The sequence below is a fragment of the Ostrea edulis genome, chromosome 7, assembly GCF_947568905.1.
Source record: "Ostrea edulis chromosome 7, xbOstEdul1.1, whole genome shotgun sequence".
NCBI classification, from domain to species: domain Eukaryota; kingdom Metazoa; phylum Mollusca; class Bivalvia; order Ostreida; family Ostreidae; genus Ostrea; species Ostrea edulis.
Window position 1 is genome coordinate 72,523,714 of NC_079170.1, and position 16,876 is coordinate 72,540,589.

General features: G+C 33.2%; 1 protein-coding gene across 11 annotated transcripts in view; it reads right to left on the minus strand.

Annotated features, from left to right (window-relative positions):
- LOC125657166 (calcium-dependent secretion activator 1-like) overlaps positions 1–16,876 on the minus strand; it is a 66,209-nt gene that overhangs the window by 34,230 nt on the left and 15,103 nt on the right. For all 11 annotated transcript variants that reach the window (XR_008797274.1, XM_048887818.2, XM_056145282.1 and 8 more), the window contains exons 2-5: positions 9,940–10,020; positions 9,007–9,173; positions 2,371–2,464; positions 1,934–2,055 (exon numbers count right to left, since the gene is read on the minus strand). Coding sequence is in view for 10 of the 11 variants with exons in the window: in XM_048887818.2 (XP_048743775.2) it covers positions 1,934–2,055; positions 2,371–2,464; positions 9,007–9,173; positions 9,940–10,020 (464 nt within the window). In the remaining variant the exon portion in view is untranslated. The remainder of the gene's footprint in view (positions 1–1,933; positions 2,056–2,370; positions 2,465–9,006; positions 9,174–9,939; positions 10,021–16,876) is intronic.

Here is a 16,876-nt window from a genome sequence, read left to right on the forward strand (position 1 = left end):
CTGTGTTAGATTATCTACCCTTTACACTACACTATGTTAGATTATCTATCCTTTACACTACACTGTGTTAGATTATCTACCCTTTACACTACACTGTGTTAGATTATCTATACTTTACACTACACTGTGTTAGATTATCTATCCTTTACACTACACTGTGTTAGATTATCTACCCTTTACACTACACTGTGTTAGATTATCTATCCTTTACACTACACTGTGTTAGATTATCCTTTACACTACACTGTGTTAGATTATCTATACTTTACACTACACTGTGTTAGATTATCTACCCTTTACACTACACTGTGTTAGATTATCTATCCTTTACACTACACTGTGTTAGATTATCTACCCTTGTCACTACACTGTGTTAGATTATTTACCCTTTACACTACACTGTGTTAGATTATCTATCCTTTACACTACACTGTGTTAGATTATCTACCCTTGTCACTACACTGTGTTAGATTATCTATACTTTACACTACACTGTGTTAGATTATCTACCCTTTACACTACACTGTGTTAGATTATCTATCCTTTACACTACACTGTGTTATATTATCTATACTTTACACTACACTGTGTTAGATTATCTATCCTTTACACTACACTGTGTTAGATTATCTATCCTTTACACTACACTGTGTTAGATTATCTATACTTTACACTACACTGTGTTAGATTATCTATCCTTTACACTACACTGTGATAGATTATCTATACTTTACACTACACTGTGTTAGATTATCTATCCTTTACACTACACTGTGTTAGATTATCTATACTTTACACTACACTGTGTTAGATTATCTATACTTTACACTACACTGTGTTAGATTATCTATCCTTTACACTACACTGTGTTAGATTATCTATCCTTTACACTACACTTTGTTAGATTATTTACCCTTTACACTACACTGTGTTAGATTATCTACCCTTGTCACTACACTGTGTTAGATTATCTATCCTTTATACTACACTGTGACTGTGTTAGATTATCTATACTTTACACTACACTGTGTTAGATTATCTATACTTTACACTATACTGTGTTAGATTATCTATACTTTACACTACACTGTGTTAGATTATCTATACTTTACACTACACTGTGTTAGATTATCTATCCTTTACACTACACTGTGTTAGATTATCTATACTTTACACTACACTGTGTTAGATTATCTATCCTTTACACTACACTGTGACTGTGTTAGATTATCTATACTTTACACTACACTGTGTTAGATTATCTATACTTTACACTACACTGTGTTAGATTATCTATCCTACACTACACTGTGTTAGATTATCTATCCTTTACACTACACTGTGTTAGATTATCTATCCTTTACACTACACTGTGTTAGATTATCTATCCTACACTACACTGTGTTAGATTATCTATCCTTTACACTACACTGTGTTAGATTATCTATCCTACACTACACTGTGTTAGATTATCTATCCTACACTACACTGTGTTAGATTATCTATCCTTTACACTACACTGTGTTAGATTATCTATACTTTACACTACACTGTGTTAGATTATCTATCCTACACTACACTGTGTTAGATTATCTATCCTTTACACTACACTGTGACTGTGTTAGATTATCTATCCTTTACACTACACTGTGTTAGATTATCTATCCTTTACACTACACTGTGTTAGATTATCTATCCTTTACACTACACTGTGTTAGATTATCTATCCTTTACACTACACTGTGTTACTGGCCGTGGATGAACCTTTGACACCTGTACTAACCAATCACTGACTAATTATTTTAACACTGGCCGTGGATGAACCTTTGACACCTGTACTAACCAATCACTGACTAATTATTTTAACAATGGCCGCGGATGAACCTTTGACCAATGTTCTAACCAATCACTGACTACTTATTTTAATACTGACCTTGGCTTAGAGGCCTCTGCCTGGTCTGTTTGTAATTTTTCTCCTCCTTCAACTTCCATTGTACAGTAAACAATCTTGTTGTTGGCCAGGGATTTCAGTCCCTTCACCTCAACAACATGAACCTGAAAAAAAAATACTCTAAAATCTAATAAAGAAATATTGTTATGCATAGATATACTTTTCAAATTTGGGTTAAAATGGTGATATATTTATTTTCTATTGTCACAATGTATCACATTTTGTGAATGTAAAACCCATTGTTAATTAAATGACATTATAAGTAAATTCTATTAAATTGTCCCTCAAAATTACTTACAATCAATTTAAAGCAAAATTTAGCATTTAATATACTGAGAAAACTTTTTTTCAATCATTTCATTAAGGAAAACAAATAAATAAACTTTTGTAGACATTCCCTAAGATAAAAAAAATCTGACCTCTAAAGTGAAGGATAATACAACATCTAGCTTTGAAAGCCCAGAATCTGTTTCATCATTTATATCCATCTTAGACAAGGAGGAGTGCTGTGTCCTGTAACATTCATACAAAATCTGTTCATAATTACACCTGTATATACACCAGTAATTAATGTTTTTTGCAGCATCTAAAACTTGTGAGAAGAGTTAATAATTATAAAAGATTTTAAATTGTATCCAGCAAGAATTAAAACATAGTCAAACAAAGAATAAAATAAACGTTAATGAAAATCTTGAATAAAACACTGAATACAAGTTTTTGTAAATCATATAGAATATAATGAAGTTCAGAGAGAATATTAGTTATATTGTGTTAACGACACTTGCTACAAACAAACCTTTTTCAAAGATGATCTATGTTTTATATGTAAAATGTACTGTACCATATGGAATGTAACTTTATTTCCATGATTTCTCAATCAAGTTCAGAACAGCGACTCGGAGGAAAATTCATATAGAGTTACGTAGGGAGGGGTAATATTTAAACATTTGAACATCAAAGAAAATTCACAAGTCCCTTATCTTTTAGAAAAGTTTGTACTCATATTACAACCAAACTAAGTCAAAAAATATACACATCAACCCAAGCCTCCAATTTTTTTTTTTACTTCGTATCAAGTGCCTTTCATGTAACAGAAAGTTAGACAGGAAAAAAGAATTTATAATCAAAAAGAGGCCCATGAAGGGTCTTAACGATCACCTGAGTATACACATTTTTGGGGTCTTAAATAATTGTGTTACTTGTCTGCTTTTTACATTTCTCCTTTTCTATACTCTGTATTATTTAGATGATAGACCTATATATTTGAACAACTATCACACACATTTGATAATTTGAAATCATGCTTATAAGGTGAGTACAAGTTTGATGATATCAAAGCAAACTGTGATTTTCTATCCAAGTTCTAAAATGGCAAAAGAATTTTTACAATTTTCAAAGAGCAATAATTGCTCAAAGGTAATCATGCATGCAAACAGTCATCTGCTTGAAATGTAGGAGTGAAAATTTTCTAAAATATATTCCATTTCAACATATGATCAAATATTCCCTAGCCTGTGACCTGAACTCATTGGTCATTACAATTATACATACAGTTTGTCTGTTTGATTTCCAGCAGTAAAGAAAATTTTCTATTGTATTTTCATTACATAGTTGTATATAGCAAATCGAGCACCACTCTGGTATCAAAACCCTGGGGCATGAATTTCAGTTTTCGTAGAGGGCTCAATGCCCATTATAATCATGCAAACATTTTGCTTCCTTGATGTCCAGAAGTTAAGATCCATATATTCGACCAACTTAGCACCATCCTAGGGCATGAACCCTGAACCCATTTTGAAGTTGCATTAATTCCGATGGTATTGGTCACAACCCTCAGGCTCCAGGGAAGCAGGGTCCATGAAATTCACAAAGTTTGTTCTTCTTGACCCAAAGATGTTATAAACCAAAATTAGTTGAATTGGTTCAGCCCTTCATGAAAAGAACTTAAAATTTTTAAAATATGATGAACGGCAATGCACGACGGACAAAAACAGATAGCAATATAGGTCACCTGAGTAAGTCAGGTGACCTAAAAATCAAAAGTGACTTAATCAGAGAAAATCGTTAATAAAAGGATGTATAGTATTCATTTAGTATATAGGCAAGGTATAAAAGCAACAAAGAAAACTGAAAGAATCAGACTGATGTAAGACAAGGTACATATCTACTCACAGATATAGTTTGATATATTTATCTATATCATATTACTACATGTATACAAGTAAATTCAGTGCATTTATGTCCCCTGCTATTTGAATTGCCCGTTGGTAGAAAGGAGTTTGTTTTCATACACATTAAAAAGGCCATCGTTTTAATAAAATGGAAATCATTTCTTTCTATGTGGTGATCTCAGCAGTCAACCTTAACTGTAGGATTCAAAACTACAAATCTAAAATATATAAATTGGTCACCTTGCCCTTAAAGACACTTCTGACCCCAAAATCAAAAGATTTCTTCCTCTCTTGACAACAAAGCTACAAGCGAAGTATGAAATCAATGAGGCAAAATATGTGGCCTGCAGAGTCTACAAGCATTGTTTATGAAGTCCTGAAGTGACCTTGACCTTTGACTCCAAAATCAATAGAGTTCTTCTTTTCTTGATAACAAAGTTACAATCAATCGAGCAAAAAATGTGGCCTGTAAAGTGTCTTCAGTGTTACACCCACACATTACCACACATGAATGACCCCATTATAACATACCCTCTCACAATGAATTGCGAGGGGATAATGAAATGTGAACTCTTAATCCTATAGAAATCGTACAATGATTTTCTTATAATTTGTGCTAAACAATTTTTTTCTAAAAGTAGCATTTTATCTTGACCACTTAGGATTTGTTGTTTTTCCTTTTATGTAATGTGACTTATTTAATAAGAATCTTTTATTTTGGCAGATCTAACATAAAAAGGAGACAAAAAGCCTCAACTAATTGTCACTCAGTCATGACAAAAATATATTTAGCAGCAAAATAGACACCTTGGATCGATACCAAAAAGTAAACCACTCAAATTTTTATAATCTGGATTCACAATCTATGTGTATCATTAAACATCTCACTTAAACTTGTGTTGTAATTAAACTTATTAAATAATTCTCAAATGATTCTCAAGATATCCAAAATCTATATGATGATTTACGTGACCTACTGACCTTGAATTTTAACCTTAAAAACCTTAGTGATCATCTTATAGCCTTTTTTGTGTGAAGTTTTACTGTTAATACTCAAATAGCATACGAAATAACACATGAAAAACTAATCCACCCAAATTGATATATCCACACCCTCACTAAAGCAGGGGACAAAAATATCACAACTGAAATAAAGAAATGTGAATGGGCATGCAATACATTATCTAGAATGGAGTTTTCAACAGTTCCGAAAGTAGTCCACAAGCTGAGACTAGCTCATCTAGAGCTTTTAACACCACATGTTCTACCCATCCAAGAAAAATATAATACAGCGTAATAAAGAGAAGGAAACTATATCTTTTATCCCTTCAGATCCCCCTTCTTTAATTTGCCTTAATATGCCTTAGTATATTGTCTTCATTCCCCTCTATCACTTCCACACAAAGTCTACAGAATATTCTCCAATTACCAATGTGTATAGGGAGCCGTTGTTTCATTAACATCAAATTATGGCATCCTTTATGTTTGTGTAGATCAATTTCTACGATTTAATGAATTTTGTTTCTGTCTCCGTTTTGCGAATTAATTTCATATTCACTCGTGCATGTGAACACCCAGGTCTGAAAACAATCTTGAAACTGCATATCTTATCAAAAAAATTTCTGAAGGTTGTGAGTCATTGTCGGTCATGTGTAGTCATTCAGTATTTCATGAAATATCGCCTCATTTTAACTTTTTGCAATATTGCTTTATAGTACATGCATGAGTTATCTCCTTATTTCAAATTTAATTTATCTGTTCCAAGCAATCTAAATAAAATTGGATCCTTTGATCCGCTCATCTACTATCGCAATACATAGGTTATGTGTAATCCGCTCATCTACTATAGCGACACATATAAGTTATGTGTATATAGCGAAAGTAGATGAGCGGATCAAAGGATCTAATTTTAATTAGATTGCTGTTCCATGCAGATTATAACATTAGCACTTCTCTAAGTTAACTCCATATTTTACCAATTTCACAAAACCAGTATGTTCCACAAAGAATGTACATGGTTGATATACATGCAAATTAATTCAAACATGAAACAAAACAAAGGAATTTCAAAATACTCCTAAAATATTATGTATCATTGGGATCAAAATTGTATTCATAAATGCATGTACTAAATTTGGCTTTCTCCTCTTTGGACGGTTCCTTGAAAGATGATAATGGGAAAGTTTTTATTCAAGTTTTTCATTTTTGGAACATTTATGTATCTTCCTCTCTGTTGCAGTGAAACCGTGATCAATGATTACATCCAGTGCTAAAACCACATACAATGCATGATCTCAATATTGTATGACAGCATTTTACAAAAATTGGTCCAAATTCTTGTCATACATCCAGGTCTCAGTCAAGATTTGAAATGTAAAAAGTAAAAAAATGAAACTATATGTACACCGGATATGGATATTTTTGATCTTGCGTATTGGAATGCAAATTATAATAGTACTTTAAAAAGTTATCTCCCCATTTAACCATTTTGCAATATGTGAAATTAGTAATATATAGGTATAACATGTACGACATGCGTAAAACGCATATTTTAATGAGTTTTTTTAACCCTGAATCACACCTACATCATTTTTACAAATACTGCTGCTTCACTCATATGTTATGAACACTTCACAGAATAACCGTGAAATGCACAAAATTTCAATGAAATCACGACAAATTTCCAGTCAAATAAGTGCTCCTGTGTGTCTAAGGAATAAGTAAGCAAAGCATAGGATGCCTAACAACACAGTAGTTCTGATTGTTTAATTGGTGTGGATTGTGGATTCTGCAGAATTTGTGAGATAAATCAGAGAGGAGTGAAACCAAACCAGAAAAAAAATGTCGACTTACAACCAAAATAGGCAACACAGATAATGTGGCATCAAGAGGTTCAAATGTCTGTAAACGACTAAATCAGTCACTTAACATCATCTATAACAGGAATCATTAATGCTATTTTTGTTAATTAATCGGCTAAATGCACATTAAGGATTTTTATATCACAACATCAGATCATTAACAAGATGAAAAGGTGAAGATAATGAACAGTGATCAATCTCATTATGTATAGATTTACAGAGACTATCCGGATTATATATCTGGACTGCATTGAGTATTTCTGTCTTTGAATGCCATCAAATCAAGGTTATTAAATAGCACCCACTCCAAAACCAATGCTGCTCATTTAAAAAGGTCATTTCTCTTAGCATCCTCACATACAGTAAATCTCATGGGCATAGTCCCGTCTCCTTGTAATGATTAATCTTGTGTACCAGATTAGAATTCTACTCCATTTTATGATACTACTAGGTGGGAATGCAGATTAACATTGTTAATTATATCACATGTAAATGGTGAATATGTCGTATTCAAGCCCATTGCCAATTCAAAGAAAATTTGATAAATTAATGACAGAAACAAATTCTATCCCTGAACTTGAGATTTTATAATTCAGTTCCTGCAATGTCATACATATTTGATGCCCAAGTTACATAACATTTCAGCTTCCATGCTGAAACTAATATGTTGTGCTCGCCTGCCTAGCCAACATAATTATTTCTCTAAAAGATCCCAGTGTTTTATGATAAGTTTCACCTGTTCTACCACTTGATTTATGAGTTGGTCCCAGCTGTATAACCCAGGAGTACTTCTGAGGACAGGTCCCCACTTATAACAATAAAGATTTTGGATCTAAGTTTGTGTCTCACAGATTCAAAGACCTCACAGTTGCATTTTGAGTTTTGATCAAGTCAATGTTGACATTTTCACACAATGTCAATCCTTTATGCCAAATCAAAGTATCTGACCCCAATTTAGTGAATTTTTAGTATATATATGCACATGTGTGAAGTTAAAACATTTTAATTGATGTTATGTATATATACTTTGGTGTGTTTATATATGTGACAAAAGAAATTATTTACTGCTAAACTTGTTGCTTGAGAATATACCTGACAGATTAAGAAGTAAACATCAGAGACATATCTTGAAGGGTATATGAGGTTATTAATCACTCTAGGGAAACAAGAAATATCTTTGCCCTTTAAACCCGATTAACACGTTTCAAAGTGTGCATCTCCTACACTAAAGTTTACCATAGAAAATCATTTGTTAGATAATGGGATTCACTATTATTCTGTCTTAAAACTGACATGACATAGGTTATACCTGTTGATAATTACACCCCTATAGTGTGTGTAAAATATCTTTGATATTTTCCAGACCTGCTTTTATTTGTGCAATTTGTTCATCTTTACAATTTCTATCTGAGTTAGGAAGACATTTTACGAATTCATTATATCATTCACTGCCATGCCCAGCTGTTACTGTCTTTGGGATAACATGTCCACCAGTTGTTAGATATTAAAACCCTTCGCTAGTAATTACAGTGTTTATAATGAATGAGTCTGGAGACAAAATAATAACTTCAATAACAGCATTATTTGGAACATTGTATTACTTGGAATATTGAAGCCATGACACGCCCATCTATTGTATCATTTGGTATCTATACAGGTCATGACACACCCACAGGCAGTTATATCGTTTGGGGGCCTAATTACTATATATAGGAGTACTCTTATATATAGCAATTAGGCCCCCAAGCGATTTAAGTGCCTGTGGACACGCCCACCTATTGTATCATTTGGTATATAGAGGTCATGACACGCTCACCTATTGTATCATTGGTTATATAGAGGTCATGACACGCCCACCTATTGTATTATTGGGTATATAGAGGTCATGACACACCCACCTATTGTATTATTTCAAATACGTAGAGGTCATGACACGCCCACCTATTGTATGATTGGGTATATAGAGGTCATGACAAACCCACCTATTGTATCATTTGGAATACAGAATTGACGCCACACCCACCTATTGTATCGTTTGAGTTTCTGGAGACGTGACATAGTTGAGTCGTTGCTTCCCTTTGACACGGGTAAACTCTCCAGATTAGCCATCAGAAGGTTGATGGCCGACTTCAGCTCATCCATGTACATACTCTCCATCTCCTTCACCACAAACTTGGGGTGTTTCCTCATCTACAAAAGTCATGGACAGAGTTTTCTACTACAAAATTTTCTAGGAGAATGGAAATTCTAAAGTTCTTTTGAGATTGAGCATTCAGAAGGCAAATTATTCAGCTTTAATAGAAATGTACACGAATGTGATTAATTCACATTAAGATAATGCAATAGAATTTTTCTTTGTCAAATTAAGAGAACTTGGTGTCTATCAACATGTTGTTGAAATCTCAAAACCTTTCAATCTTGTTTAGCATTTTCTAACAATATCTCTTGATCTTTGGAGTTATTGAAAACATGCAATGTTTGTATGGGGAAAATCTTTGTCAATTCAAAAATTTAACCCCCATAAAATTAAGTACATACTGTATTTATCACATTTGAATTATGAATATTACATACACTTTATTTCAAAAACATGAATCCCCATACACATGAATAAATTTTGTTACATATACATGTACTGCCCTGTCACTCCACTTATATTGAAGTCGGTTATATATTGAACTATCTGTTATATTGAAGTTGAAATAAATCCCCCGTAGCAATATATGTGTAGTTCAGCATTGGTTATATTGAACTTTGCATATAATGAAAAATTCAGGTCAGTCTCCTGAAGTTCATTATATCCGGAGTAGACTGTATATAACAAAATTTAAACAAAATTATTCTCCCCCTACAAAACTAATCAGACCTACAGGCAGTTACCCCCTTAAATCCCAACATCAAGTAGGAATATGTTGCACAACATACAAGCAGTGTCACTGTATAATGATGGAGTTACCCGTGACATTTGTTCTGTAAGCTGCAGTCGTCTGTCCAGCTCTCGTCGCACCTGTGCTGCCTGTTCATCTGCACTGTCCAGCTACAAAACACCAGAAAAGGCATTCAGCATCTAGTCACAACACATTCAGCAAATGGTCATTATACATTCTGTAAATAGTCACAACACATTCTGTAAATAGTCACAACACATTCAGCGAATAGTCACAACACATTCAGTAAATAGTCACAACACATTCAGCAAATAGTCACAACACATTCAGTAAATAGTCACAACACATTCAGCGAATAGTCACAACACATTGAGTAAATAGTCACAACACATTCTGTATATAGTCACAACACATTCAGTAAATAGTCACAACACATTCTGTAAATAGTCACAACACATTGAGTAAATAGTCACAACATATTCTGTAAATAGTCACAACACATTCTGCAAATAGTCACTTACACAGTCACTATAATATACACAAACAGTCACAACACAAATAGTCACAAGACAGATTGATAATAGGATGATGTCTTATATACATAAAATTATGTCCGGGCCAATACAGAATACTCAGGAAACATTATTTTGTCTCTCCGATTCCATCATGGGTGTTGGTCACTGGGTGGGCAAGTATTATCCTTCATTATACTCACTTAGTACACGAGTTCAGTTCATTAGTTCAACCTACCATCCACTACTATCATTACAATTTTAAGTAACCACCCTATGCAGCCAATAAAATAAATTTTTGCATATACAGAAATAACAGACTTTGCATTTAAGGATCGAGGTACTCCACATCATCATTGTGGCTGACTTCCTTTAAAACCATGAATGAAAACATATATATCACCAATATTTATATCCATGCATTTCAAAAAGCATTGCCTAGCTGAAAATTCCAGTAGGTTATTGCCTTGACTGATGAACTGTAGATCGCGGGTTCAAATCCAGCAGGGGTTTTAAAGTTTATTTCAGATTACTTTCTACTAAAACTGCATTTTTGACTTAATAAAGTAAATTTGAAATTTCAAAATATTGTTGTACATATCCTCCACTTTTCATCCATATCAAATTTCTGGTGTAGCATATTCCTCCTTAATAATAACTGGATAAGTACTTTGTCAAAAAAGTGAAAATGGGAGATCGAAGCATAATGCAATTTTTCTATGATTTCATTGGAGGTCGGTTGTTATAATGACTCAAGAAAATTGAGTAAATATCCATATATTGCAGAAGAAATGCCCACGCTTAATCACTCAATTGTGAAATTTTTATGTTCCCTAGCTTCCACTATCAAACATCAGAAATTTAATCTCATAACTCATATTTTTGGTAATTTGATATTCCCTTACAGCATTCTGGGGAAAAAACTCATCTATATATAACATTTGTATTGGAAATTAAGTATCTTATTTAGTCATCACTATAATTTGTGTACATGAGTGGCCAATGTGTTGCATAATTTTCATAACTTCCTTTTCTGAAGAGTTCATTTTTAATTTTTTTTTGGGGGGGGGGGGGGGTTCTGATAGTCTATAAAGTCTTTGCCAGGAAATCATGATACTTTATTAAATGCTTTTATTAAGAGATGTGTCTATAATAAAAGTTTATGTAATAACAAATTTGATTTGTTAGCATAGGTTAGATTTCACCTACAATTTCGTTCAATTTGTTACCTTTTCTGGGTACCATCAGCTTATATGAATATAACTATTTTCAATACATCAGAGTGAGTTATTGTATAGTTCTAGCTGAACCTAACTATAATCTTCAATGGAAATAAAACATAACTTTTAAACAGCAAGAGAACAATTAATAATCATTAAGAATTAACATGAGGAACTTAAAATAGCTAAGAAAAAGATGTGACTATTTCATTATTAGGTTACACTGAAGCCATTGCTTGTGGTAGCTCAGTGGTAAAGTGTTCACTTCATAACCAGGAGGTTGTGAGTTAGAGCCCTGCTCGTGCCTGCATGAAGCAAGAACTTTCAGGACAATCCTGGTCAATCCTGAGACTTTGTGTCAAGACTTCCTGGGATATCCTTAGCAGATGAATTTTCAGAGAGGAATACTCGAGATAGCTGTGTCAAACCTCGGACATAAACATAGGTAGTGATTGCTCCTTCGCCTAACGCTCAGCATTCAGAAGTGAGAATCATGGGTCTTTTGGATATGAGCGTAAAAACGGAGGTCCCGTACGTGTCACAGCAGGCATTGGCAATTATGATAAAGAATTCCCTCACTGCTACAGCCCTGAGCACAAAGCATATAGGTCTAAAGTGGTACTTCACCTACAGCTGGTGATGCCTCAATATGAGTAAAACATTCTCAACGGGACGTAAAACAAACAATCATTAATCAATTTAATCCTGTAACTGATATTATACCCATTACATTAGAGGGGGGATTGTGTTTTGATGTCATTTTCAGCAACGCATCCTAATGAATGCTAATCCTTTGCCAATTTTATATTCTAGAAGAACCACTTAAACTCCACATCATCTCTAGTGATTAAAGCCAAAATATTCATTAGATTCTTCAAATCAAAAGAACAATGCAGAAAAAAACCACCCAATTGATCACCTAGCTTTGACTTCCTTGCTCAAATAATGATCAATCAATACCCATTGCCATGGCAACTTCATACATGGGGCCTTTCATCCTGTGTTGGTCAGACTGGACCAGTAGCACCCCCCAATTGATTTAGCAGCTTTCAATAAACACAGCAATCATTATCTGATTCATCATCTTGCCTCCCCCCCCCCCATGTCACTGTGTCCGTAAGCATAAAAATAATGTATGGTTAACGTACTGACTGTCATTTTCAGCTTTAATTAATTCTTTGGTCCCCTCAAAATACTGATCTTTAAAATACCATTTCTTTTTTTTTCTTTTAGGTTATAATCAATTTTTTTTAAAAAATATCTATAATCATCAAAATGTTTAAAAACTTAATTCAGAAACAATTGCATTTATAGATTGGGCGGAATCAATGTGAATAACTTTCAAGCATAGATTATATATGAATTATAATTCACAGTTCCATTCCTGTACAGCTTGTAATTAGTAAATTGTTACTCAAAATTTGTGAAACTGTAGTCGAAAGAAAAATAATTTGATGAATGTTGAACACTTGTACAATGTAGTTTATATACGAGTACTTAAATCTAAATTCCTGTCAATTTCTATCATTTTAAGTTTTGATAAAATCGACATACTTAAACCAGTAGTATAAGCACATCAGCAGATTAAGGCACACTGTGAGGAAACACCTCTCGGTCTTCATAAATATGTAAAATATGAAAACTGATGTCCAGGATCAGGATGACAATAATCGATGACAGTTGATAAAACTTGCCGACATCTCGACTCCCCCGCCCCCAAATTATTAATTTTTTTTTTTCAAGTGACATTGATCTCCTGATGTTTGCACGTTCTTTTTGAATATGTTAACATGCTAATTAGTACGCCTATAGTTTACACATCAAATAAAACCTCATAGAATTCGGAGAGAATTATTGCTTGAGCTGAATTTCTAGGTTAATTTTGCATTCAGTGACAACCTATTGCATTTAAATGGATGCAATGTTTTATTATAACTCGGCTTAATCATGGTAATATTTGCGCGCGGATCGTAATCACAGAATACAAAATCAATGTATTAATATCAACGGTTTAATCTGATCTTTATTTTTTTTTTTTTCGGCATATCGAAACAACTAAGAACACATATAGTTGAATGTGTTCGTGTATATATAGAGAGATAGATTATAATCGTATCATACATAGTATATATAGGATAACTGATGATTCAAACATTATGTATTAACAAGTACTCTGAGAGTATTACATGGCAATACATATAGTCCCCTACCTGTTGCAAAATTACTGTACCACAACAATATTCAAAGTTCATTATGTAGGTTATGGTAAAAGGGAAAATTGGGGAACCAGGATAGGAATGGTGGGAAATCAACTACTATTCGAGTAGAGACTTGACCAGGAAAAAAGACAAATCTATAATTATAGGTTTAGGTCTTTAACTAAGTCAATAAATTGTGAAATGAAGGTGATCATGATGAATAATTTAGCTACATTGCAATTTGTTGTATTAATTACTGTGCTAGAAGTTTTAATGAATGTATATAGTATCTACAGAAATAAGAAACTTGCATGGATGTAAACCAACAATTCATGCTATTTTTTTAAGTTCAAGGGCCTTAACTTAATGAAAGATCAGCGGACAGAGACGAAATTCAAACTTGATCTGTAACTAATTGTTATGACTATTAATTAAAACAATGTACCAAATATCAAAAGCATGAATATCTGCAAGCACAACAAAAAAAGTCTGGAAAACTGTAAATTGATTCATGCTATCTTTCTAAGTCCAAGGCCCATAACTTAGTGAAAAATCAATGGACCAAGACGAAATTCAATTAATTTAAGGCACCAAATATCAAATGAATGTCAGACTAGCTGCAAGCACAAAAAAAGTCTCACGGGAAAACTGTTATTTCATGCTATTTTTCTAAATCCAAGGGCAATAACTTAGTGAAAAATAAATGGACCGGAAGATGAAATTCGAACTTGATCTATAACTTGTTATGGCAAAGCAACATACCAATATCAAATAAATATCTGCAAGAACAGAGAAAAAAGTGCGGAAAACTGAACTGACAGACAGACAGAAGGACAGATAGATGGACGGAGCGCAAATCTAAAGTCCCCTTCGACTTTGTTGGTAGGTGACTAATAATAATCATATTATCAATTATATATACGATAATTACATGTATATATAATTATGTATCACACCCACATATTACATGTACTAGTAAAGTGGAGTCCATGAACTACAACTTTGAACGTGAGTTACAATATGTCTATATATGGAAAAGTAAATTTAAGACCAAATTTTGAATCTTTGATAATTACATACTGTAAATCATAATTAAATGAGCCATATTGCATTTAAACCTTTCATATTCAACAAAATACACTCAGGTAAATTTGTCTATAATGCAGACTAATTATATAATATATATCTCTCATTTTGTCATATATTGCAATACGTAAATTGCCTTTGATTCTAATTATCCCAACCCCGATTCAAAACTATAGAGATCCGATGTACTTCTGTATATCACTTATATCGTAACTTACAATATCAGATGACAGAGAACACAGTAAAACGCTTTTAACAAGAGAAGAATTTTCTTTTTTCGTCTTTGACAATTGCTTATATTTACATTGCCGGTATTAATTTACAGCACACAACACATTTTTTCCTCGACATTATCAAATAATGCATTAAGTTGTACATGATACACTGTAACACCTTTTTATACAAACATTCATACAAATCAAATGTGGGCAGAACCTAACAAACACAGCCATTGTAAAGGACTGAGTGTGATGAGGAGTCTCGGCTGGCGTTCTGTCCCCACAACAGCTGTTGCTTACGTACAGTAAATGTGTTCTGATTCAATGATGCAAATTAGCTGTGTTTGAATTTTGTAATTAAAGAGTTACTATTACGTAATTTATATTTCTGTTTCTTTGTTCATGGAGGATTAAAATTCAAGGATATAATAATTATGTAAAAATTACCCCCCCCCCCCCCCCCCCCCAGTCAATACATTTAAACATGCAGCCAATGGAATTACTAAGTAAACTGACTGCTTTCTAGTACATGATGGGTTAAATTAGCATTGTGATGTCAATATTATTGTTATTCAACACTGTGATATGTTATAACCATTATGTTCACAGTCCTCAAGTACCTGCATGGCTCAGATTCTCTTGGGAGTTTTTCCCTACGGAAATAGATGCTGTTGTAATATAAACACAGGCTTGACAGTCCCGACAGGGAGTCCAGAAGACCAGAGGTCACTTCTAGGATAGTGACCCCTGTCATTACCAGCGGCAATTATGTCCATGATGCTGACAGCCTATAGTTTAGTGCAGAGGTCCTCTCATTTCCTTGTGCTCAGTGCTAATCACTTTTAACACGCCCCTTTGTTAGATTTCATGCTTGTACCAATCCTTAATTTGCATGTATATGTATATTCCTATGATTTGGCAGCTAATTCAATATTCGACAGTGTCAATCATGAATTTTGCAATATGCTGTACAACGTCCTATGACAATTGGATATAATAGCTATTTTGAGTTCAAAACACAATTTATAATCACTTTTTCTAATCAGGAGATTAATGTATCTTTGATTATTATACTGTACTGATGTCAAACTTAAGTCACTTTAAACTAACACGTTACAAACACATACATGTAACAATTCAGCACTATAATTATATAGATTCCTTATTTCGTGGAGTAACTTAGTTCGTGAAATATGATCGACTATATATATAGCTCATAGCTCCGAGAAATTAAATCAAATTGCAAGAGCACTGCGTTTGTAAGTGGGCTGTTGATCAAGAGTTTTTAACATGTATTTCAGAAGTACAAAAATAAAAGCCAGTTATAGATTTCTATATACAAAAAAGTCAATTACATGGGAGGAATTTGTTATTGCATAATTTAGGGAGAAGTATAATACCACTCACAAAATGAAATTAAATTTCATTTTGTGAGTGGTATTATACTTCTCCCTAAATTATGCAATAACAAATTCCTCCCACATACTCGACTTTTTTGTATATAGAAATCTACAATAAATTCATTGAAGTATATAGCTCACTGCATTTAAAAATGCCTGTAATTAGCAATGGAATCTGAAACAGGTACCACTTATATTTCAATATAATTAGCTCAGTGCACTAAGTTCATTGACAAGGAAATAAAAGGGTTATAGACTTAGGAGGGTTTTTCACTAACTGTCAGTCTGCCTTAAATGCCAGCTTTTAATTAAGCTATTACTTTACTGTCAGTCTGCCTAATGTCAGCTTTTAATTAAGCTATTACTTTACT